Genomic DNA, 26,132 nt, shown 5'->3' with positions numbered 1-26,132 from the left:
GTATTTCTTAGACCAACTACTTGTTAGTAGTTTAAGATATAGTATTAAATATGTTAATAATAGCTCTCGTATGATCAGCAAGACTTCTAACATTCTTTGGATTCACTGTACTTGGATGTGTCTTCGATTTTCAGTACCCATATAATAGCAAGGCTAGATAGCAACATACACACAGACAATGAAAAAAGGAATACCAAAATCAGATGCTGAATAGTTGCAATCGGCTGATAGTAGACCCTGCAAGCAGAGACGACTACAAGAGGCTGAGAACTTGTGAAGAAATGGAGAAGGAGAAGGACAACCGAAAGGGAAGCATGCATAACATCCCATGTGTGCCTCTGTTGTATGTCTCTCTCGCTAAGATATATAGAGAAAGTGTCCTATTCCTTGTTAGAATAGTAGCTGGCTACTGTGCGGTGTGGACATAAATGTTGCTTCTATGTGCTCAACAAACAGAAATGCCTCAAAATTGATAGGTTCATTGAACCTAAAATTGGAATGTCCATAACCTACTTTGTTTTTTAGTTTTAGTAAAAAGTCTCAGATTTGACAGCACCCATTATTTTTCCACTGATGTTGTACCACTGAAATGTACTAGCTCAAGTCGTCGATTGTTTATTAACTATCGCGTATTTCAGAACAAACCACTCTATTGATTAGCATCTTAGTTTAATTAAGACTGAATTATGACTTTGGTTTATAATATCCTTGCTAGACACAACATTAAAGAGATTACTCAACTAATGTGATTTATTGGTTTTTATTGTCATGTCACCAGGCTTATCAATTTGTGCTTTTGAATGGTTGTGGGGGACAAAATCAATTACCAGACAGATAAATAATCATTAAGCATGGGGATAAAATAGTGGAAATTCACTGTGCCACTCAACCTTTCAAAGAATTAAACTCAGAAAAGTTAAAAAAATATAGTAGTATAAAATGATGAAGGCGATCTTATGATTATAACAACCGTTGTTTTCACCCTATAAACATTTTTAACATGCAGAAAGAACTCACTGAGAACATTGAATCCAGTTTGGTTTACACAAAAAATAGTAAAGTGTGTGATCTTCATCCAAAATATGCTAGGACAAAAATTAAGTTGAAGAAAATCTCTTGTTATAGCAAGAAATTAAAATGTGCACTTTATGATAATGTATGACCACCAGCTAGATACAATGTTTGACTTAAGCATGATTGCATAGCCAATTGAGACATAAGGGTCCGCAATGTTGGAAACAACATGATCGTGATGGTAAGCATGGAGGACACTTCCCGTGCACATAATTTAAGTTGTAGCTGAACAACCATAACATTTCCAAAGTTATAGACAAAGTTCCCAATTCATTTATTTATTTATTGAAGATAAAAGAGAAGAGATGCACGAGACATATATGTGTGTTTGTTTGCATAGTGCCGACTGTACGTTAGTCTAGACTATTTTATCACAAAGAAATTTTGTTCTAACACTAGACTTGAAATTTCGTTTTTTTTAAGAACAGCGGTCTGAAAAAGAGTAAGCAATGTGATGCAACAATCCGTCGATATTTTCTAAAGTGACGCACATCCTTTATGCTAAGTCGGATAAAAATTTAAAAGTGGTATCTACTTAATTGATAATTAAAGTATCATGCATTGCAACTTGTGACTTTATAATTAAAATCCAATATTGTCTTTGCTAAAGATACGGTTTAAGAAAAAGAAATGATTCTCTCGTTGAATAAGCAACTCAAAGAGATGAAAGAAATTTTCAATGTTATAAAATTTATCATTTTAACTTGAATGTTTGGTGGAAACGAGATTAAAATGACAATGGAAATAAAACCAGAAATGTGCTTAAAATTAAAAGGAGTTGATCGAGTACGTGGATTTTGAATGGACAAGTTTTGTGGTCAGTGTGCAAAAATCGAGGATGGAAGGAAGATTACTTCAAAAGACAATATAAAAAGATCGTCTGGTCTGTTATCAACTTGAAAAAACGCGTTACGAAACAGGAATAACCAAGGATATTTTGTTTCACATGGTCAGCATTTCATTTGTGACAAACTGACAATCACATAACTTGAGTTTGAATCTCGATCTTTTATTGGTAGGTAATATGAAACAAACAAGTAATTATTGTAACAACTCAATATTTATAAGCACAACCAATTAAAAGTTTAATAAAATAATAATAAAGTGTGTAAAGACATTTGTGTCAAATTTATTTTAGTATGATTACTTGTGTGTGTGAGTGTCATTATATTCACACAAGAATTGCTCATACCAAATTGCACTGTTATGAAGTTGGCATTTTGTCTTGGATTTAATTGGGGGTAAAACTTTAACTCGATACACTTTTATGTAGAAACAATAGAGAAAGAAATGTTTATTGTCAAAGAAGGAATGCTTCATCATGATCCCTGCGGATTGGCATACTTAGTCATAATTGGCAGTATCTGTCTGTACATTCCTTGGATGCAATACCAAGAGATTGACTTTAGACAAAAAACATTGCGTGATCATTTTTTCAAATTGCTGCTTTCTCTGTTTCCATCTCTCTCTTCTCATCATGTTTCTTTGTGCCTAGCTACTGTTGACTTCAGTGCCTGCTACTGCCAAAGTGATGCCTTTATAACAACAATGTGCTAATCATGTTTGAAATATTTCCCTTTACCTTGGCAGAACAACGGTTAAAGTTTGTCATATGTAGCATCCACCTAGTTTTTTTTCCCACATTTGCTTTGTAACAAATGTCTGATGAATTTGACTGCTAACTTGATTAGCCACATTTTCTCCTTTTATCTCTCTCTTCTCGTTATTGTCTTTACTGAAATATAATCCAAAAATTATCCGTATAATAATGATAACAAACAACACATAAACAAATAAAAGCTGAAGATATCAATCATATCATGTCTAACACAAGGTCCCACATCCATCCTGTTTTATTTGAAGAATTTTGGACAACTTTTAGTAGTAGGATATAAACAAAAACAGAAGCTGGAAAATTGTACTCTATTATAGTCCATCATATGCATGATATTCCATTCGCATCATTGGCTACATTCTGGTTCCGCATGGTTGTCTTCTAATTGGTGAAGTAATAGAAACTAACGGTGACTAAGATTCCTATGGTACTAAACTAAGCTTATACCTTTATTATTACATGGTGAATTAGTACCCCAAAAAAGATGTTTGCACTTGCCAATAGAGAATGCTATCAAGGTTTTAAAAAACGGCCGCAGTCGCAGTTTCATCATGTTTCTTCTTATTACAGAAAATTGCAGACAAATACGACTATCAGTCACAATTGTGACTGTTGCAGTCGCAGACACCCCAAAAACCTTTATGTTGCGGCTGGAAACACGATTGCAGACTGTTTTTTAAAACCTCGAATGTTACACTTTAGAGTCTAGGTTGAGCTAACAGGGCAAAGCTCAATTGATCCATAATCAAGCAACTCCTGTATCATCTGCTCTATGTGATCATCTTCAAGAACTGGCTGAAACTGTTGATTGGAAACTTCAACCTGGCCTTCAACACCAACCCAATTCCCTTCAAGCCACCTGAATTCCTCATGTCTATTATCTGGCCATCGAAAACTCGTGTCAGCGCTTGATCCAGCAATGGCATTGGCAGAGGCAAATGGATTGGACCCGTGTGATGGTTGAGGCTCTTTGTTCTGTGGTGGTTTCTGCTTGGCCATTTGAAGAGAAAGGGAAGCCATGTGACACTTATGTAACTTAGCTGTTAAAGTGGCAGAGAGAAGCTTGGATGAGGATGAATGTGGCTCATTGGGGTTGTATGGGAAATTGGTGCGTGCTTTTGGCCCACACATGAGCCTAGCAGCTTCATCATATGCTCTTGCTGCATCTTCTGCCGTTTCAAAAGTTCCTAGCCATATTCTAGTCTTCCTGTGGTCCAAAGAAAAAAAAAACAAGACAAATTAAACCGTTTAAGTTTCCATCAACTCAAGAGTGCAATAACCATATCAAGTGCTTAGTATTAGCAATGTAGTAAATTGCTTTCAAGACACATAAAGAGAACTTAAGAGGGAGAATTGTGATGGAAATTTATTGTCTTTAATAAAGAAAAAGAAAAAGGTCAAGTGAATGTGGTGTGATCAGTTTGTTAGTGAGGGAAAGTGAATTACAATAAAGGGTGGCGAATTTCAGAGACCCAAGAGCCCCAGTGCCTTTGGCGGACTCCACGATAGCGTTGTTGGGGTCTGGCCATGATGATGAGAAAAAAAAAGAGAGAGAGAGAAACGTGTTTCGTCCTCTATCAGAGAAAAGGAAAAGGTGACTGAAGTGAAGTGAAGTGAAGGAGAAGGAGCTCGGCTACATTATTTATACAATGCTCTTTATGGAGTTTCGTCCTCTATCAATTTACAAAGGCCCACACTAATGCTTCACCCCTTTGATGCAGGTAAAGTTCTTGGAGAAGGACTATTAATATTTTTTATAAATAACTTTTATTCTATCTTAAATTTCAAAAAAAAAATATTTTATTTGTTTGAGTTTGATTATGTTGATTTTAAAAGATAAACATGTTCAATTAAGCCAATGAGACCAAAATATCCTTGGCAAAAACTTATTTGAAAAAAATATTTTTTATAGATTAAATGTATCATCAACTTTGAGTCGGGTAATGTAAAATCACAATAAACAACAAAATCTTTCTTTCAAATATTTAATGTAATTTGATATCAAAAACTATGGGCGTAGGAGTCCTAAGTGAGGCATGAGATTGGTAAAACAATATCATTTGAACTTAATTGAATTGTACATGTCATATTTTCTTTTAAAAGTACAGAAAAACTTTTCAAGTTAAAAACATTAATATAAATAACTGCAATGAAAGAAAAGTAATTTTCGCAGGCAATGAAAAAGAGTGATTCTACAGTTTTGAGGAGTGTTGATTTGTTTACTGTCACTCTGTACTCCTCGATCTTTATCATTTTCTTCACTTTCCATCATATTTCTCACCATAGCTCTCCAATTCTACTTATTTCTATGGGTGTAAATGGAGTGTAACTCCAAATGAGTGTCAAACACTAATCCATTTTGTAGTTTCATAAACAGGTGAATCTTATCGGACTAAATATACAACTAACAGATTTAATTTTTTTGTTTGGAGCCACTTTAGAACTAATTAAAGTGAGTTAGTTTCATTTTTTTGTTTAGTTGGAGCCACTTTATAAATAATTAAAGTTAGCTTGGTTACGTCTAAAGGTCGATCTAGTTAGCTTTTGTCCACTACTTATCAGTTACACAAGGTTGCTAGTTAGATGCTAGTGAGTAGTGAGTACTTATGGTTATAAGTGAGTGGGATGCTGCTTTCAAACTGATAGTTAACTGTGAAAAATATTTAAGAAAGGAAAGTAAGAAAGCTCAACAATACCATGGGTTTGCGAGCAGCACTAAGAAATCTTCTTTTTAGTGAAAGAAAAACTTAACTTCATAATGAGATGTGCCTCTTAAGATTAAGACATATTCTTCAAGTCAGGGAATACACACGCTCACTAGTTCGAAGTTGTACAGTAATTAACTAGAGTCTTCATTACTCAACTAGCTAGCCTCATTATTCTCATCAAGAAAGTATTTGGTGTTTTGGTTGGCACAATATCAAATTCACACTCTGCTAGCTCTTTCTTTGACTTAATTTCAGTGTCACATGCTTGTCAATTGTCGTCGTCTATTTGCATATACTCCAAAATCATTATGTAATTAGCTATAACTATACCAAAGACAAGACAATTAGGATTAGGATATCCAAATAAAGAAGTTGTAATTAAGAAGTTTTAGGTTAGGTGTAAGTTACATGTGATGAATTAGATTTATTTAACCCTTCGTTTACGTATATACGAGGATTATACAAGAAAAGTTTTATGTTCATACATAATTTCTTTTTAGGTAATTTTAAAACCCATCCTCTGGATTTTGTGTGAGCAGGCACGCCATGAACTGGAGCCTTATTATATAGTGTTCGTTATAGCTGCTGCTATATTTGACCATTATTTGTTGCATTAGGCAATTTATATGATTTATATAATGCGGTTATCGTTCTCTCGAGGCTTAGATCAGCCTCTGCCAACTAAGTTTTGGTCTTGCTATCCCCAAGGAAATTACAAGGCTCATCCAAAAACGCATGTTGTGTGAAAACGTAAGCTATAAGGTAGTACAATGTTACATTAGAATAATAATTGGTGTGTTTAAACACTGATTTCATGTTTGCGTGGAAAGGAAAGGCAAAAAGCATGAGCGTGTAAAAAAAAATAATATAGTGAAACCAATTATAATTAAATGATACAGTAAAAGATAACATAGATCTCAACTGATGTATTATATGTATCACGAGCCAAGAATTTCAAAAATTAATTTGAATCATTTCGTGAAAATACATATATGAGTGATATGAAGTGTGGACATTGATTAAGAATCAAATCCTAAATCACTTCATAAAGACTTTGATATGTCATGTATCAACAATCCCAATAATTTTAATCATTAGATAAAAGATACAAAAAACAATTTTACATTCCATCTCTAATAAAATGTAAGTAGCGTTATTGGTTATATAAAATCCGCCCATAAGAGCTTGCGAGGGATGAACATGTATGCATTTTTTCTTATTTACCTACCCAATTTTTTTAGGAATGCTAACAATATACTTTCTAGTACATATTTGAATTAAAATTTACAACCTTAAGTTTTGATTAAATTTGATGAGTTTGTAAAAGTATCACAAGTCTCATTTCTCCAAAATTGAATTTTTAGACAATTTTACTCTCAAACGTATTTTTAAAGGATAACTTCAAACATAATTGATTTTATTTTCAAACAAACATACTTTTGAGCTTTCTCACTCAAAATCCAAACATAATTCTAATATAATTTTTTTAACACACCACTCTACTATTGATTAAAATTTATATATTAAGAATTATTTTTAAAAACATTTAAATTGATTTTTATTTAACTAACAATATAAAAATCTTTGCATGTTTATGTAACAATTTACAGTTTTAGTAATTCAGTGTTTTATGTTTTTTATTTTTTTTAAAGTTGACATTTTACTTAAAAATAAATAAGAGTTTAATTTTCATAATTGTTGGTGTAAAAATAATTAGATTATCAATCAATTAGAAATTATTTTTTATATCACTTTTAAAGTAATTATTACAAAAATCAATAATTATCATACACAATAATTTATTATTAAATAATGATATAAAAATATTTATAATATTAGTAAATTCTAACTCACGTGTCCATGAATTATTATAAATTTATGATACTTGTCTTCCATTCTTATAAATAAAAAAATTAAATTCAATAAAAATCCTCAAATTCATCTTATTAATTAAATCCGATCTAACTAAAATATAGGATTGTATGAAAATTACTTACATACTTTTTTGTGGTAAAAATTTATAACCAAAAACAAGAAAAGAAATATTTGGGCCTTTTAGATACTCCAAAAAGTATACAATGTAGTAGTATATAACCACAATGATCGCACAACATAATAATAATAATAAACAACTACAATGAGCTTCGATAGACTGCGTTTTCGAGTGCATGCATCCAATTTTATAATGATTTTCATATGCTATGACGAAAATATGCAAGTAAATTTTTTAGATAGATTTACCGTCTTTGTTTTTAATTTAATGATAAATACCAATAATTTGTTTATTCACAGGAAAATATTCATTTATTTATTTATTTATTTAATGTTGCAGGCAGAGTCAATGGAATTATCAGCCATTTTTCTAAAACAAATAATAAGAGAATTGGCTTTACAAGACAATAAATTTTCTGAGTTATTCTGCATACGCCTCTCAGACAGTGATGGGGTCTCTAGAGAGGATGAAAAGTCATTCTAAAAGCTTGATAAACTAATTTAGGAGCCAAATATATATATAATTAAGTCATCTCTTACTGTTGTCCGTCTGTCGTTGACATGGTAAATGCTTTTTTCAAGCTTAGCTGAAGCTTTGCATGTATATCTTCACATTAATTACTTAATGCTAAACTTAATTACATCATCTTCTTTTTTGGTACAGCTTTATTCTATTATTTACTCTAATTATTAAAAAGAGTTTTAAGAAAATAGGTTCACGACACAAGACAAGAGACAAAAATCCTGCCGGCACTAAGCATATACATACATTTTTTTAAGAGATATAAATACATATTTTATCATATATATGCATACGGCATACCCTTGTACATTTCATCAATATTAATTCAAAAAATTTGTCAAAAAAAATGGCTGATAAAAATCAAGCTAGTAGCTGAGTATATGACTAACATTACTTTTAATTAGCGTGATTATAACTTAGCGCAACGCGAAAAGCACGAGTTTTGATTTATATACTAAAATCAAGTTATTAGAGAGAGAATCTTACTTTATTATATATTATACAAAATATATATTTTTATAAAATTAATAAAATAAAATAAAATATATAATGTGGCTTTTAGTACTGATTTTCTATACCACAAATTTGTAACTTTCTTACAAAATTTGTAACTTGATTTGACACCAACTAATTTTTAAGTGTATATGATGTATTTTAATTTATAGTACAAAAATAAATACTCTAATAAACCATATAATATAATTTTTAAATGAGTTTAATGATCATGTATTAAACTCATTTAAAAAAATTTACACCTTCACTTAATAAAAAGTATCATCAATATAAATTTTAAAATAATTATTATAAAAACAATAATTTTATTAAATTAGATGAAGTGCAAGTACACAATCTATTGAACTCACACATGGTTGTTGTATTGGATAAACAATTAGGAGCAAGAAGATATTTATTAATAGATTTGGACTTGATAGGTTATATGCAGAGGGGCTGTCAATTATATGCTTTGTTAGACACATGTCTCACAGTCTGTTAAGCAAAGAAATGAAGCCCGGAATTTATTTTTATTTTTTTTTTCTAATGGAAGAAAAAGAATATATTATGCTAATGAAATGTACGCGAAGCGATAACGATTAACGCGTACGAAGCATTCGGAAGAATCGGGTTTTCCCAACTTCTGGCCTTTTGACGCGGGTGGGACTACTCATATTTTAATAAGTTTAATTATGTTTTTATTTAGTTCATTTTATTCATTTTCTTAATGAATGGAATGGGTATGTAATATTAAAATCAACAAATTTATTAAATAAAACAAAAATCAAAATATTCAAGCATACTTTATTTCTTTATATAAAATACTAAAATTAGTAGGTGAAATAAAATACAAATGAATACATTTTGTTTTTATTTAATAAAATGAAAAGTATCCATAATTATGGTAAAATGATTTGAATGATGAAAAGTTTTAATAACTTGTCTAGTAAATGAAGATTGTATATAATGAATATACTAAGAAAATTAATCTTGATAAAAAAATATTTATAAAAAATACTGAATCAATGTGACTTCATCAATAAAATACAAACATATGCAAACCAATTTTCTACTTTAATAAGTTAAAATTAAAAAGAAAATCACTAAAATAGCAAAGAGGAAAAGAGCATATAATTATTTTTCTTTATTTTACTTTGTGTAAAATAAAAAATTATCTTACAAGTTTATCTAATCTAATTTTAATGGTAACAGATAACTAACAGGGTGATATTTCAATGATTCAACTTTTACAAGCTTATGGTCATACACTCTAATACAGTAATATGTGTATATGCATATTTAAGGCTATATAATTTGGGAACATGTTTTCTTTTTAGATAATTTTGGATAAGATTTTTAACATTTATATCTTTTTTTAACTGTATACAAGTTTAAATATAATATGTTTCACTCTTTTACTTAATTTATATTTTTGTCACTTCATTTTAAAATTAATACATTTGATTCTTTATTTTAGAAAATTTATAAAAAAAAATTCAATCCTCAATTTTTCCGACATTTTATATATTTTTTATTTTGGTCCAAGTTAATCCTATGTCTAACATATTTATTTAAGGTACTATCAATAAATGATTTAGTTAATTAAAATATATGAAATAAAAGAAATAAATATAGATAAAATTAAGAATTAGACTAAAATTAGAGATTTTTTAAAATAAACAATTAAATATATTTATTTTAAAATAAAAAAACTAAAATCATGGATTAAATAAAATAAAAAGACTATAATTATATTTAAGCTTAAATATAATCATTGATTATATCTAAGGAGTGTATAACTTGCATGATAGCTACTAGTTTTTGTTTTATTTTATTTTGTATAAAATTTAGGAAGAAAGAATGAGTCTAATTCAAGATATAAAAATTTATAGATTCAAAGAATATTTATGAATATATATATATATATTCTTCTAAAAAATGAGTGAAAATTTTATTTATCCTATCATTTGATGTGTCTCCAACGCATTCTTAATGTGATAAATTTCATACTTTTTGAAAATGATAAATTTCACACCTTGAATTTGTCTCAGTACTATTGTTGGTAAACCCATGGGTTCACGGACTAGTGTAAGATCTCTTCGTGTTCACATATAAAAGAATAATTTATTTAACAAGAGAACTTGTATTTATTTTTCCTGTGTTTAAAATTCCCTTAAACCAATGATAGAGACATATCATGAGTGAGATTAGTCTCTAATCCATTGGGTTGAGGGACACTCATGGACCTAGGACAAAAGAAATAGTAATGTTGTTGGTAATCTTGGTGGGGGTGGGGATTAAATAGCAAAGTACAAGGTGCCAATAGCAGTTTCTACAGCTTTTCTTTTTTATTGGGATGGTACTGCTTCGTGGCCCTATTAGTATGCTACATATGTTTATTTTTGTTGGGCTATACATAATTTGGCCCGAATTCATGGACCAGAATTACATGATATCCAATGCTGAGAAAGCTGATTAAACCGAATGGCACTTGCTTCCTGCACCCACAAAATATTTTCATTTTTAATAAATTTCAGCTAATAAAAGAGAGTTTGTTTAAAAAAGTATGTCGATGATCTTAACATTTCTCTTAAAGAAAAATAAAGTATAAGTGAACAGTCTTTCTATTTTAGCTGTTACAGCTTACAACAATCTTGAAAAGTGCATGCTAATGTACTCTTCACATTCATCTTAAGAGGATCAACTAGTTTGTTGTGGAATGGATTATTCAGTCAGCCTAAATAATTAAAAAGATAGGAAAAAAGAGAAAACGAAAAAAAAGGAAAATGTAATGTTTCTCTAACACTGACATATGATAATATATTAAAGCAAGATACAAGTAAAGAGGGAAGCATATGTAATGTAGTACATAACTGCATTTCTTGAAACTTTTGATTCGTAGCGATGCTTTTCTCGCACGCAAGACTCTGGTTTATTTTGTATTTTATGTCATTTGATTTCATGTTTTTACCAAGATCCAAACACTACTAACAAAAAAAAAAACACTATACTCCAGCTAGAACCAGAGGATATGGATTACTTGTGATCCCATATTTTTCTCAGGGGCCCACAATTCAGAAAATCCAACTTGAAAGCTTACAAGTGCTCATTTTAATGTAAGAATTTTTAGGAGATAATTTAAACAACTAAACTGACAAATTCAAATACCTTTCAGAAACTAGTAAATTATCGTTTCAATCTCCTTTAGACAGTACGAGCCTAGTTAATATTTTACCGTATTTTAAAAAAAAAAACTTGTAGGAAAATATTTGTTACGAACATCAAATCTACAATTTCCCAATGCATTAATTTATAAAAAAAAATGTGAAAACTGTGATATTCTCTTAGACATCTACTAAAACAAGAAAACGTACATATTCTATCATTGATGAAGAAGAGCAAATTGCATTACAAAAATTACTGACATTTGATATATCTTGGAACATAGGTTTGCTTATCACCTGGACAATGCTATGATTTTGTTTTACTTTTAGTTAATTACAGTCTATTGCTTTTCATTTTCAGAGTTTGTGTTTTTTTAGGCTCTGTAAGCATAATAACACCAGCATATTCCTCTAAATATTGTTGACAAAAGCTTTTCTTCTCTTTTGCAAAGGCTTCTCTAACTATAATTTTTCAAATATTTTCATCAATTTTACATACTGACAAATTTTGTTAAATTTGTCTGTCTAAATTTGACAAATGTAACATTACTTGTATGCATCTTAATTAGTTGGATTGAATAAACTTTTTTTCAGAGACTTTCAATGTATTATATTTCAAGTGGAAGAATCATTCGCATTGTATCATTATACATATTTTTTTCTGAGACTTTCAACGTATTATATTAAATCTTAATTAGTTGGATTGAATAAACTTATTTAAGTGGCAAATTCATCTAACAATTATTTTTCTTTCTCTAAAATTTATCTTGAAACTTTATCTAAGGGGAATCAAACTCCTTATACCACTTGTAACAAGGATAGAATTTAACGTGAAAAAAATAGGTAAAACTATTAATTGTAATTGTGTTGAATCATTGGAAAATATATTAAATTGTTAAATAATATTTGATAAATAAGAGTTATTGTTCGTATAAAGTTTTGCGTAATAGTTATCTAATATCATAAATTTTTATTATCTAAACTAGTAAATAAACAATAATAATTTAAACATAACATTTAATAATAAAGATAAAAAAAATAAAACTACAAATTATTATATTTTTTGGATTTTAAATAAATACATAATAAAATGATATAAATCTCAAATGATAAATATTGTCGGGTTAAATTTATCTTTACTCTAAAATATGCGTGGTTTCCTTTTAAAATATTTAATTTGAAGACTTTGAGTAGCTGTGGTTTAGGCAAAGAGACTCTTGTTTTTCTTTCAAATTACAGATATTACAAAGATCAAATTTAAAAACAAACTTATCCTAAAGGGACTAAAAATAAATGGATGGGTGACTTCTTAATTGAGCGTGTGTTCTTGATTAAGATAGAGGATTTTATCATTGCTCGATAGTGTTGAATATTCGATCTATGTTGTGTGTGACTTTCACTTGCAATTATTGATAGTAAAACCATATGCATGTTTTGTCCTATAATAAATGTAATATATAATAATATTAAGAAATTAATAAGTGTGCAACTAAAATATGAGTTTAATAATGATATATTAATTACAAATCATTATATATTATGACATCAGAATAATTTGGTGAAAATTAATAAATTTATTATATATGATGATTTTTTTATCAAATAACGATATAAAATTATTTTATATTTTTTTCTGTATATCTTTTTTTAAATGTGTCATTATTTTGAAATAAAAGAAAATCAAAATTCATAATAAAGAATAATCAATATCAATATTTTTACACGTATAATAAAGATTCATCCTTATGCCATTTCCTTCATCAATCCAATTCAAAGAACAACCATATACAGCGTTTAAAAACTTTTCTCAAAAAATATTTTGACAATTTTTTTAAAGAAACATAAAAAATAATAATTTAATTGTAAAAAAATAATTTCGGTATATATATATATAAACCATTCTCTTATAATTTGTTTTTTTCCTCATTTTTTATTTTATATCTCTTCACCATTTTTATTACTATATCATATCTATCATTTTCTAATTTCTCTGTATTTTCTGGCCAAATCCAACCTAAAATGGGTCAGCATTTTCATTTTTTCTTATTGAAAAAAACTAATAGAAATATGCACGTACTTTGCTGAATAGTGTGAACATTCAATTGAAGCAGAGTATTTACTGAATTAGCGTATTAAAAGCGTGACAAGTCAAATGCAAGGTACAACCTACTTGAATAAAACTGTGTAGGCACCACAATTATAAAGCCCCACTTCAGCGCATCCACGTCATCATCCTCAACCTCAACCTCTCCGAGCCAGCGAGCGAGAACCAGACTCAAGAAGAAAACGTGTTGTGTTAGTGTTACCCCTTTCTCTTTTTCTCTCTTTCTTGAATTTGGCGCGTGCGTTTCGATTCTTCTTCCGAATCAGAGGGATTCTGGATTTCTTGTTGAAGATGCGACGCTCTTCTGCATCCAAAAAGTCGGGTCAATCCAATTCCACTCCCAACGCCGCCGATCTCTTCCGCTCTGGTATTCTCCAATTTTACCCTTTCCTTTCATAATTCACCGCGCCTATGCATGCCATAACTTCTCCCCCCCCCCCCCCCCTTTTATCTTCTACTAATAATTCGAATCACCATTATTTAAAGCTTAGATTTTGGGTGTTGCTGTTTTCTTTTATCTTCTGCTCTTGTTAAAGTTTATGTTTTTTTCCTACTTTGTGCGCTGCCTATGCATGACATAAGTTTATGTTTGTTAAAGATTATAGATGTATCCTTTTGGGAATTCGGTGGGATTCGGGGATTGTGGTAGTTGGTAAGGACTAGTGAGATAGGAGAGGCATAGAAATTCTTACTTAAGGGTTTAGATCTTAAGAAGAAAGAAGAACATATCTTCCCTGTAATTATCGAGTCAATTTAGCTCTTCATCAAACAAAGACTTTAAGTATGGACTACGCAGGCTCAATGAAAACCTCTTTAATTTAAAGATTGGGACACCCGAATCAAACACTCCCGTGCTCGCTCGTTGATGCCATCCGTGTGTGTGTTTTTTTAAACATAATTGGACTGTATTTAGCAAACACTTTTGTAGTAGGCAATTAGTTGTTCAATACTCTAATCGTACAAGCATAATTTTTCAGCTTCAAGTAAGGCAAGCTCGAAGGAATCAGAACGAATTGATAGTCTATTCTATTCATATGCCAATGGGTCTACCGGGTTGATTGAGTAAGTGTGCTTCATCCAAGACTGTTTGTTTTCTTTCCTCCATTCAATATGCATATATGAAATTGCATTATCCTGTTGTTGTTTTCTTAATTCAAGTTTCAAACCTTGGACATGGATCCAGTGGCAGATCTAGGACAATCTATTTAAAGAATAAAAATTAACAAGTATTATCATGAAAGGAGGGGAAAATTAAGGGCAGGGGTTCAAATATGCAAAATTAGGAGGGACAAAATATTGGATTGAAAGTGAGGGGTGCATGTGCAGCCCCTCATTTAAGTGTGGATGCGCCACTGCATGAATCTGTTGGGGATAAATAGCATTCAATCAACTATTACATACTGTTATAAATGACCTGTTAAAGGTGCATATCTCATTTAATGTAGCTAGGTGAATTTCGCAAGTAGTTATGAGCAGGATTTTGGGGGGTATATGCACAGACAAAATGACAATAACACCCTAGTCCTATTATACTGAAATACTCGGACTATAAGGTTCGTTCCGTATATAAATATGATAGTAACGTAATAGGGTAAGTATAAAAAATTTGATCAACTCTTGTATTATCAGGCATTTGGTGTGCGTAGTGTAAGTGACTTAATTGTATATATATATGACTATCTGCTATGACTATACAACTGCCTGCTGCCTGCTGCCTGCTGCTTTTTTTCTTTGGTATCTCACCCAATTCCTCACAGAAACCTCCAAGCCTGAACCCAACTGACCCCTCACTTCCAGTCCAGCAGTTTATTCTCTTCACTCTCTTCCTTCACCCTACCTCTCCTGCTATGATCAAACTATTGTGTAGGGTTATGGTGATTGACATGCTTCTCTTCAAGTATATCATGTTTCCCAATGTTGGCAATGGACACTCACCTAGATGCCATGAATCCCTTCACAGTGTGGCATGGACTAGCTTCTAGCTTGTGATGTAAGTGTGGCAGTGGAAACCAGAAGCTCAGGCAATGGTGGTGCTCTAGTTTCTTCTCCCATGTTTTGGCAATAACATCTCCATTTTTTTTCTTTTCATGTTGTGGATGATGGTTTCTTTAATTGGATTCGTACATTTAGGAATCATTTGAAATTTATGAACGTTAGGTTTCTTTAATTGTTTTTTTTGTGGGTTTATGAACATTAGGTTTCAGATTTCAGTATGTAGGCTTGCAATTTAGTATACTGGCATGCTTATGAGTGTTTGCAAGTCTGGTGGTGGTCTTGGCAGAGGGGGAGACTTAGAGTCATGTGGTGACTGGTGAGGTAGAGGATAGGGTTATCAGATATTTGACTATACTATCAGGTGGATGCACTAAATACTTGATAATATCAGCTTATATTATCAGGTCCTCCTTCTGCAATGTGCTGAACGCTGCCTTGGGCGAAAGATAGAATGACAGGGAATTTACTGTGTAAGACATCAATCGTGTAAATGGAAAACAAAAGAAACAAAAAGATCAAATGAAGAAGAATTAACATGTTTAGAGTGCCAGAAAGTGATTCTTGGTGTATAAGTGGCTATTATTTTATTTACTTTCTAGGTGAAGGTGTTTACATTTGAAAGTAGGTTTGATATATTTTAATAACTTTGGTTACAGCCCAGAAGGAATTGAAACACTTTGTGCTGATATGGAGGTGGATCATACAGATGTGAGGGTTTTGATGCTTGCATGGTAAGTTATTGTGCTACAATTAATTGCTTATATCATTATTAATTTCTTATATCATTATCTTAAATTTGTGTTTGGAGTTGATGAGGACTAAATTTAACAGGAAAATGAAAGCTGAGGAGCAAGGATATTTTACCTTGGTTTGTATATTATCATGTTCATTGTTCATAAAACTTATTTTTGGAATTATTTCAATTTTTTAAATACAAACTCACATAGATATTCAAAGACACAGATACAAGTAGATACTTGAATTTCTTTGATGTTTAGTGCACAAACATGGAGTTTTGGTATCTTTCTTACGCCTTCCTTATACTGAAATCACTTACACATTCCAAAATTTTATAGGATGAGTGGAGGAGAGGCTTAAAAGCATTAAGGGCCGATACAGTAAGTAAATTGAAGAAGGCACTTCCAGACCTAGAAAAAGAGGTACAATTATTGAAGTGATACTCTTTATGACTATGACAAGTCATGGACAAATTAATTTTTGGCAATTGTTACTTATTTATGGTGGAAATATTTTATCAGTTGTTAACATTTTTAATTTGACATCTACCGTAAAGGTCAGGAGGCCATCGAACTTCACAGATTTCTATTCTTATGCTTTCCAATATTGTTTAACAGGTAAACTTTAATGTGATTTTGTGTACGTTAATTTTAACCTTTTGTTTTCTTTTCTAATGTTCATTCATGTCAAAGTTGTTTGGAGTTTTTTTCTTTCAAAATTTAAATAGTTATTCTAGAAACTTGGATAGAATAAGATTAGATTCATCTGATCTCAGCCTTTTATTTTATTTTTCCCTTGTCTTTTAGTTTGAACTGTAATCAGATTGGTTAGAAAATCTCTAACCAACTCTGCCTATTTATGTCATCCTTTGTAACCTTGATTAATCAATAAAATAAGAATTATCACTTCTTCTCCTAAACTACAATTCATTATATGTCCCATATCTAATTTGTCCAATTTTGCCAGAGGAGAAACAGAAAAGCATTGATATAGAGAGCATTTGTGAGTTACTTACTCTTGTTTTGGGTTCAACATTTCCAGCCCAAGTCAACTTGTTTGTGGAATATTTGAAGGTTAGTAATAGGTTTTACCCCATTGTTTTAGTTCTTACCAGTGCTTCTTACATATTTTATTTATTTATTATTTATTGCAGGCTCAAAATGATTACAAGGTCATAAACATGGATCAATGGATGGGATTTTTCCGTTTTTGCAATGAGGTAGCCTCTTTTTCTCTGCTACTTCTAGATTGCTTATATATTAGTTATCAAGAGGATGGTATTTTTTGGCTTTTTTTTCACTCTAAAGTATTCAGCATTGTTTGCTCTTCACAGAAGAACATATCTGTTGTAACAGCATCTAATTTTTAACCACCGTTTGCTTTGTGTGATTTCTTTGGATCATTTTTTTGTTCTTTTTGAAAAATTCTAACTGACTTGCAAGTTCCAATCTATTCACAGATAAGTTTTCCAACCCTTAATGACTATGATCCTGAACTTGCCTGGCCCTTGATCCTGGATAATTTCGTTGAATGGCTGCGAGAAAAGCAAAAATAGCCTGATAAGTTGGCTGATTCTCTGTAACTGCAACCATTGGTTCGTGTGTTCCTGAATTGTTTTAAACAATTGTGCATCGCTCTTGTGTCTGTGATTTTTCAAATTTGCCTTCTAACTTGTGCAAATTGGTTTGTTGGCAGAACCCCTTTTAAGAGAAACTGTCGGATTCTGCAACTAAATCAGATAGATATGCCTTGTGGCTCCGTTTATTGTACTTAACAAGTTGTTGTTTTTTTGTTGGCCCAGTTTCTTACTTTGGGCATTTTAAACACAAACCATTATTACTTCTGTTTAAATTTTCCATTATATGGTATAGGCGCAGTTGAGGCTAGATACAAGTTTTACGTTGTGATCACTGCCAATGCCAACCACATTTATCATACATAAGAGCTTTTATAGAACTGAATTGAGTATGATCAGTTTCATATTGTCGTAATTATATTCAATTTTATTTTATTTTGTATCATTGCCCATATTGGTGTGCACTGCATGTGCGTGTGAGGCAAGGGTTATCATCAAATCAGGCTAAGTTTTAAATTGTGAATCGCCAAATTCAGAGACAGCGAAAAATACTTTTAAATATATCATATATAGATATATAGTGTTAATTTTATATTAGAAATACATAACACAATTTAACCATAAATTTCATAAACAAAATAATTATGAAACCTCTATTTTAACATAATGGAATGAAGCAATTTAACAACCAAACAGGGTGTTTGCATTGAAGAGTGAGAAACAAGAGCAGCGAAATGATTTAATAGGAAAAGTTATTCTTTCCCCTAAAAAAAGGAAAAGTTATTCTTTAATTCCTTTTAACAATTTAAATTGAATACCTTTTATTCTTTAATGAAAATTGGTGGAAAAAAATATAACAAATTTCCGAATCGTGTAATTCGTAAAATTGGACTAATTAATTAGTATATTGTAAGATTTAAAATCATTTGAAATTCAGCTGATATGTAGTCAAAATAATTAAATTAAATTCAGCTGCTATAAATTGCCATCAAATTGTATGATTCAAACAGTGAATCGTATGATTCTAATAATTATGGCATTTGAAACTTATGGCATCCTTATCCCCAACTTCTACATTTTTTTTTGGTGAGACTTGGTTTCTTCAAAATGAGAATTATTTAAATGAAAGAATAGATATTTATAATTTTTAAGTAAAAAATAACATATTTTAAAAAATGAAAAATCAACAATTAACGGGCTTTTTGGTAATGTACATTGTACAGGTTCAGGCCCCTATTTCTCTTGGTTAATAAAACACGTCTTATTCCAGAGAGAGAGAGAGTAGATTTTGGTGGGGGTGGGAGGAGTTGAACGCCAATTAGACCTATTGGCGCGTTACATATAATTCAAGTGTAAAAAGTTCACATTTCAACTTAATTGAAATCTGGTTTTTAACCTATTGGCGGGGGATTTTTCAACGCATGGGATGGAATTATCATGATGTTATACATATATAAGTTTATACATGTTGTTGGGAGAGAGAAACAAATTTTACTTATACATTAATTTATCTTAATGGGTGGGGAAATAATTAAGTTCTACTTCTGCTTTCATCTCTTTAACAAGACCTTCGAGTCTCATCTATTTAACATCAGAAAATCCTGAACTTATTGGACGTAGAATGTTTCGTTTCTTTCACTTAATTAAACATGTTTTGCTGATGTTGCAAAATCTTCTATTGTAAAGCGTTTTATAAAATCTACGTTACAATATATATTAAATTTCTAGCATGTAATAATAGAAATACTATAACTAGCATACAATTATGACTATTGATGTTATTTGAGTTAATTATCATGTCACAGGATTGAAGATCACCACTAAAACTTAGCATTAAGTATTTTAGTGAACCAATTTAAATAATTAACATGGTATTATTTCACACTAGTTCAGCCCAGTTTTGACCCAATTGGTTTTATAACATCGATAGATTGCTGAGTTGATTCGTGGTTTTTTCTTATCACATTGTGCTTAATGCCTTTTTACCTCAAAAGGTTAACTTATTTTCATTTATGCCGTTGATACTACATACAGTCATTGATAAGTGTTTCATTAGGTTATAATTGTGATGAAATATTAAGTAACTAGATGTAGCGTTGTGAGTTGTGTGCAAGTCATGATCATAGTAAATTATAACAGTTGCATCGTGTAGTATATATATGTGTATTTTTGTGATTTCTTGTATCAGTTTTTTATGCATTTGTACCCATTTAAACCATTCATCCTTTTTCTTAATTTCAATTTTTAGGGGCGGAAGAGGAGGTAAAAATTTGGGAAATTCACAAGAGTTGCATAACTTTTCGCTATTTTTAATTTGTTGACCTACATTGTTGTTGCATACTTGTCGTCTGGTACTTGCATGGTTTTCATCAGTCCAAATTCAGTTCATTAGCATAATAACTGGTTCAAATAATAGTAATTTGTTAGTTTTTAACTGAATCAAATCCTCTAGGATTATATTCTTCATATTCGTAACAAATCGCTTCACTTGCCAATAGTCATTATTGGCCATAGAAATTAAAAGTGCATGGTAGACAACACTTTTTTTAGAACGTATTTTCTTTTATAATTTCATTTGCCAATAGTCCTTACGAAAGTCAACCAAGTTGTCGATTGCTTTGTTAAGTATGATCTCGGAGCTTCTGGATTAGTTATTTTTTATTGGGTTCCCTCCTTTGTTTTTTTTAGGATCCGAATTGATATATCTGCTACTTCCTTTGCTTGTAGATTTTGATTTTATTTTCTCGCTAGAGGGCTAGTCCCCTTTACTTCACAAAAAAAAAGAGTATATTTTCTTTTATAATTTGATTCAAAAAGCTAATAAAAATTATTATTTCTTCAAGATAAGTTGAAAAAAATATGTGCACCAAGTTTTCACAACTCTCCAATGCAACGGTTAATATTTGTCCTTTTCTACAAAGTTACCTGTCTCGGTAGGTTGGTTTTGTAAAAGAGATTTATGTAGGTCACCATTATTTTAACGAAGCATCGTGGACTGGATTTACTTCCTCAATCATTTTGTTGATCTTATTCTTAGCCATGAAAATTTTGTTTCATTGAAAGAAAAATATGTAGTTCTAATTGTTTCATTGAGTCCATTATTGCTTTGGTGGTCAAAAGTTTTTGTTCTAACATCCAGCTTTGTTGACTCTAATAATAGTCCCTTTGGAGGAAAAAAGTGGAAAGTCCAAACAGCAAAAGTCATGACCCTAAAAATGGAAAAATGAAACAATAGGGGACAGAGATTGACAGAAAATGACAGCACCAAAGTTCTTCTGTAGTCCATGTCTCTCGATCTCACTGCTTGGAAATGGCAACTATACATTATGTGGTTTATGCATCTTAGCATGTGGGCAACAGAGGATGAATCCTGGCGGTTGTAATTTGTCATTAGTTCATCATCATTTACGACTTCGACAGAATATAAAAAGTAGGTAATCTTGTCTGCTTCTATAGAGACTCAATGCGTTGGTTCCATTCCATTGCATATATATTTTCTTATTTAGCAATCTTCATTTTAAACACAAGAATTAAAAAAAAACTACATTATTTTTTGGGTTGGTGTTAGCCCATATTTTTGATGAGCTAAAAATATGCTCTAAATACGAATTTTGTCAGATTCTGTTTGAATCGAAAAGAAAGAGGAGTCTATTGAAAAGGATTCACAGGTTCAAGGAAGTATTTACAAAATATAAGGCTAAGACAAGAAAGAGGGCTTCGAACCATTGGGCGAATCGAGCTGGCATATGGTCGAATCGAAGTCAAGGCAGCAAGATTTCTGGACTTAGCGCAATTTCTGACAAAACTTCACAAAATCAGTTCGACTTCGAGCGATATGGATAACCGTTCTAAGGAGCAGTTATGTGCATGCAAGGTGTACGTAGCAGGACACTTGGCATTAGGATAGTGTTTCGACCGTTAGGGCAGTTTATTTAAATGCAAACACATAAATGACATGCTCCTGAGATTCGAAAATAAACTGCCCTAACGATCGAAACACTATCCTAATGCCAAGTGTCCTGCTACGTACACCTTGCATGCACATAACTGCTCCTTAGAACGGTTATCCATATCGCTCGAAGTCGAACTGATTTTGTGAAGTTTTGTCAGAAATTGCGCTAAGTCCAGAAATCTTGCTGCCTTGACTTCGATTCGACCATATGCCAGCTCGATTCGCCCAATGGTTCGAAGCCCTCTTTCTTGTCTTAGCCTTATATTTTGTAAATACTTCCTTGAACCTGTGAATCCTTTTCAATAGACTCCTCTTTCTTTTCGATTCAAACAGAATCTGACAAAATTCGTATTTAGAGCATATTTTTAGCTCATAAAAAATATGGGCTAACAAATTGCCCCCAAAAAATGTCTGCTTCGATTCGAGATCGAAGGAAGATGAGAAGTTGACATTTTTTCTCTTCTTCTACCAGTTTTCCTGAAATGGCGACATGATTGCATGTTTACTGTGTAACCGTCGCCTCGATTTCCCACTACCCATCATTAATTCCACTTTTCTAGACAGAGTGGGACACGTGTCACGCTAGGAAGTCGGAGGGAAATCTGATTTGATTGATTTTTGACAATTGATTATTATTATATTGTTTTTCCCTTTTAAAGTGAAAACTCCATAAATAGCGCAGAGAACCCCAGAAAAACCCCTTCAGTTCCTTTGCTTCAAAAACCCTTCTTCTTCTAGCTCGTATCTTCTACCTCCTGCGAAACCTTCTTATTTTCAGATATTCATATCAGCTTGTTACTCCTTTCATCATCATCCTCACCGTATTTCTGAACCTTGCAACTGTTCTCCGTGAATCCAAGCTTTTACTCACTGATTCTACCAGTTACCAAACCCTTCGCAAGAATCATCCCATTTCAGATTTCTTACGATGTCGCAAGGGCAATCCATTCCGTTTGCTGGGAAATGGCAACACTTTACAGTCAGGAATGATGGAGAAAAGGTGGTTCCAGAACCACATGGTGACGCCGAACAGACAGAAACATGGGAATCAGAGGTGATGATCCCTTTTGCAGTGGAAAAAACGGTTTACGCTTTTGGTGGACCCCTGCCAGACAAAGCATCACTTTCGAGTAAAATGAGTAAGGTATTTCCCTGCTACCAAACTTGCGAACCTAGGATTTTTGATAGTGAGCCTTACAACTTTAATTGTTTAAGCAAACCCAACAAACTCTTTCGATCCGCCCCGTCAATAGCCCATAGGGATTACCTGCCTTGGCTTGATCGAGTCGAACAAGCGTATGAGGATTTCTGGAAGACATATGGCATCTTTGATTTGATACAATTTTCTCGATCTGGTCCTGAATATCGACCAGAAATGCTGATAGCAGCTATGCACTTTTTCGAATCTTCTACCAACACCTTTCAGTTTAAGTGTGGTATGATGACCCCTACTCTCTTAGATGTGGCCGCCCTCACAGGCCTTAGGCCTAGCGGAGAAACTTACGACCCCACTAATTCTAGTGATAATATCAAGCTAGTATATAAGGAGAACACCTTTTCCAAATATATAGCTGAACACAAAGGACCAGTCGAAGAGGAGGTCTCTGATGAAGAGCACGTAGCCTTCTTAACCCTGTGGCTATCTCACTATGTCTTCTGCACGAAATCCTTGCAAGTAGCCAAAAGATTTATTCCAATGGCATTACAAATTCATGAAGGTCAGAACTTTGGATTTGGACGCCTCTTGTTAGCAGTACTATACGAATCACTTGGTGAGGCATGCGATGATCTGAAGAAATCGAAGGATGGGTCTTCCTTCTTAGTGTCTGGGCCAATGTGGCTTCTCCAGTTGTGGCTAAATGCCACTTTTGAACAGGAAATGGGATTAATAATCCCACAAGATTATGCTGAAGAAGTTGCAAATCGCTCGATCGAAGGCCAGAGAGCACTTCGACTAACGCCCAAGACCTTGGATCCAAGCTCACAAAAGCTGTTCCTAAAGTATATGAGGATTTTCCTGAGTTTTGACAAGTTTCTTCCCCAACATGCTCCATTCATTAGTCGAGAAGTTGGCCCGGCCTGGTTCACTGACTATTTCCCTACTGTCGATCCGGACAATGAAGAAGAGGTGAACGAAATATGGTCATTTTACTTGAATCCACAGATCCTGTCTTGTCGTACAGGTGTTCAATCGAACTATTTAGGCCTGGTTGGATACCAGCCTAATTTGGTTTCAAGACAATTTGGCCTCTCGCAAATTCGTCCTAAAAGCTTGTTCGAAGATCCTCAAGACGTCATAAGAGGGGCCAATCTTTCGGAAAAGACCTTCAAGAAGTTTTTGAAGATTTCTCTTAATGAAAACTATAACCTGCATCCTTTTGAGTTCAACCATTCCCACTTCTGCACCATGGGGTTTGTTACCTGGTGGGAAAAATATTATTCGACCCGTTCGGTTGGAGACACTACTATCATGATCTCCAGGCTTGAGAGTGGTTTTGCGCAACCAACGATCGAGAATATTCGCTCAAGCCTTCAAGCTCGAGGTATTAACTTACTTTTGACTTTTCTAAATTGATATGTATTTTCCCTTTTCTAAGATTATTAATTTCAGGCAAAGCACCCATGACGAAGAGGAGTGCTGAAACGTCTCGAGCCGACGTGAGACCCAAGAAACCCACTGGGGTGAAAATCCAAGAAGAGAAACAAGAAGAGAAGGTAACTCTTCTGAACTTATCTTTTAATCTTAACGTCTTGCCTCATATCTCTTTATTTTTTCAGAGTCAAAAGAAAGATGATAGTACTGAGACCACCACGACTTCCAAACGCTCGAAGCATGCGGGCGTCGAATTAGACGAAGAAAAAGATGCAAGTTTTATTTCTAATGTCAATATTATAGCTTTCTTTCAAGTCTATACTCTGACAATTCTTTACCCTCGTAATACAGGAAGAAGAGGAAAGACCTCTCATAAGAAAAAGAAAGTTACCTACGACTTCGACCAAATCTGTTGACCAAACAGAGGCAGACAATTCCCAGGCTCAAATGCCTAAAAAGAAAAAGAAAGTGAAGCAGGTCGAGCCTGAACCTTCTGTGACTGTCGAGGGTGGTGAGCCAGCCAAGAAGAAAAAGAAAAAGACCAAGTCTTCAAAAGAACAAGGTGACAATCAACCTGTTGACGTCCCACCACCTTCGACCGATATTGACGGCACCGAAGTAGAAGCTGCTCCTTCTATTGCTGAAATGGGCAACCCTGTCGAGCAACCGAACTCACCACACGAACAACCTGCCGTCGAGGTATCATTCTCTTAATGTGATTTTAATCATAGCTTATACGAAACTATTTGTTAACCCTTTTCCCATGACAATTCGAATCAGGTACAACAAAATGTTTCTGCAGAAGAAATACCCTCATGTGCTCGAACATCTCCCGCTCCTGAGGCGGATGCAGTGAATGTTGAGGAATGGGGTGAAGGTCAAGGCATTGGATCCAGTAGTCCTCATGGTTGGGCAGAGGTCAATGATCCTCATGAGCCGAACCAGTCAGATAACACCATTCCTCATGAATCGAGTCAGAAAAGTTCATCCGAAGAAAACTTTTTCGATGAAGAGGCCATAAAAGAGGCTGAAGCTGGAGGCTCAGACATTTACCCGGTGTCCTCAACATCTAAACTTTCCGCTAGCATAGGGATCGCAGAAGACACATTCATTCAAATGCAAAATGAAGACCCTGCTGCAGCCCTTCGACTCTTGCTGAACACAAGTCAAGCCAACACCTCAAGTGACAAGATTCCTGGTGCTTCGTCCTCATCTGATGCTGAAATAAACTCTTCCGTACGCCAAGATTCTCTGCTCTTGAAGTTATCAACGGAATACGCACGGAAAGATGTGCTTAAATCCATTGAAGAGAACCCCTCTGCTGCCTTTGGGCACCTGAACTTTTTGAAGAAATTGCACAACCCCCTTACCTCTGATGAGACTCTAGGCAAAGTTATCCAAATCGAGGCCATCATTGACCAATTTGCAATTGCTGTGCAGAAAAAACGCGAAAATGGCACAAGACTAGATGCCCAGAAACAGGCACATACCCTTCTGCTCGAGAAAGCCCGAGCTGCTCAACATGAAGTCGAACGTCTCATCAAAGAGGCGAAAGAAGGGTCTTCTGAGATCAAAGACTGTGATGATAACATCTCCTCCTGGGAGG

At 32.9% G+C, this 26,132-nt stretch overlaps 2 protein-coding genes across 2 annotated transcripts; one reads left to right on the top strand and one right to left on the bottom strand.

The window, feature by feature from the left end:
- Positions 1-2,895: 2,895 nt before the first annotated feature.
- On the bottom strand, positions 2,896-4,325 carry LOC114404463 (ethylene-responsive transcription factor ERF003-like). The gene is made up of 2 exons (XM_028367399.1): positions 4,136-4,325; positions 2,896-3,896 (listed from the first exon to the last, which is right to left on the bottom strand). Exons 1-2 carry the CDS (start codon positions 4,216-4,218, stop codon positions 3,395-3,397), a joined length of 585 nt encoding a protein of 194 aa, XP_028223200.1. The 5' UTR covers positions 4,219-4,325; the 3' UTR covers positions 2,896-3,394.
- Positions 4,326-13,741: 9,416 nt separating this feature from the next.
- Positions 13,742-18,385, top strand: LOC114404464 (DCN1-like protein 4). Its single transcript, XM_028367400.1, has 10 exons — positions 13,742-14,039; positions 14,650-14,734; positions 16,324-16,398; positions 16,499-16,535; positions 16,744-16,827; positions 16,962-17,022; positions 17,372-17,478; positions 17,559-17,624; positions 17,865-17,999; positions 18,101-18,385. Exons 1-9 carry the CDS (start codon positions 13,964-13,966, stop codon positions 17,958-17,960), a joined length of 687 nt encoding a protein of 228 aa, XP_028223201.1. The 5' UTR covers positions 13,742-13,963; the 3' UTR covers positions 17,961-17,999; positions 18,101-18,385.
- The last annotated feature ends 7,747 nt before the right edge of the window (positions 18,386-26,132 follow it).

The sequence above is a fragment of the Glycine soja genome, unplaced genomic scaffold (genome assembly GCF_004193775.1).
Source record: "Glycine soja cultivar W05 unplaced genomic scaffold, ASM419377v2 tig00104088_1_pilon_5978153_6030610, whole genome shotgun sequence".
In the NCBI taxonomy this organism is placed as follows: domain Eukaryota; kingdom Viridiplantae; phylum Streptophyta; class Magnoliopsida; order Fabales; family Fabaceae; genus Glycine; species Glycine soja.
This window is presented reverse-complemented; position numbering and strand designations above follow the sequence as displayed.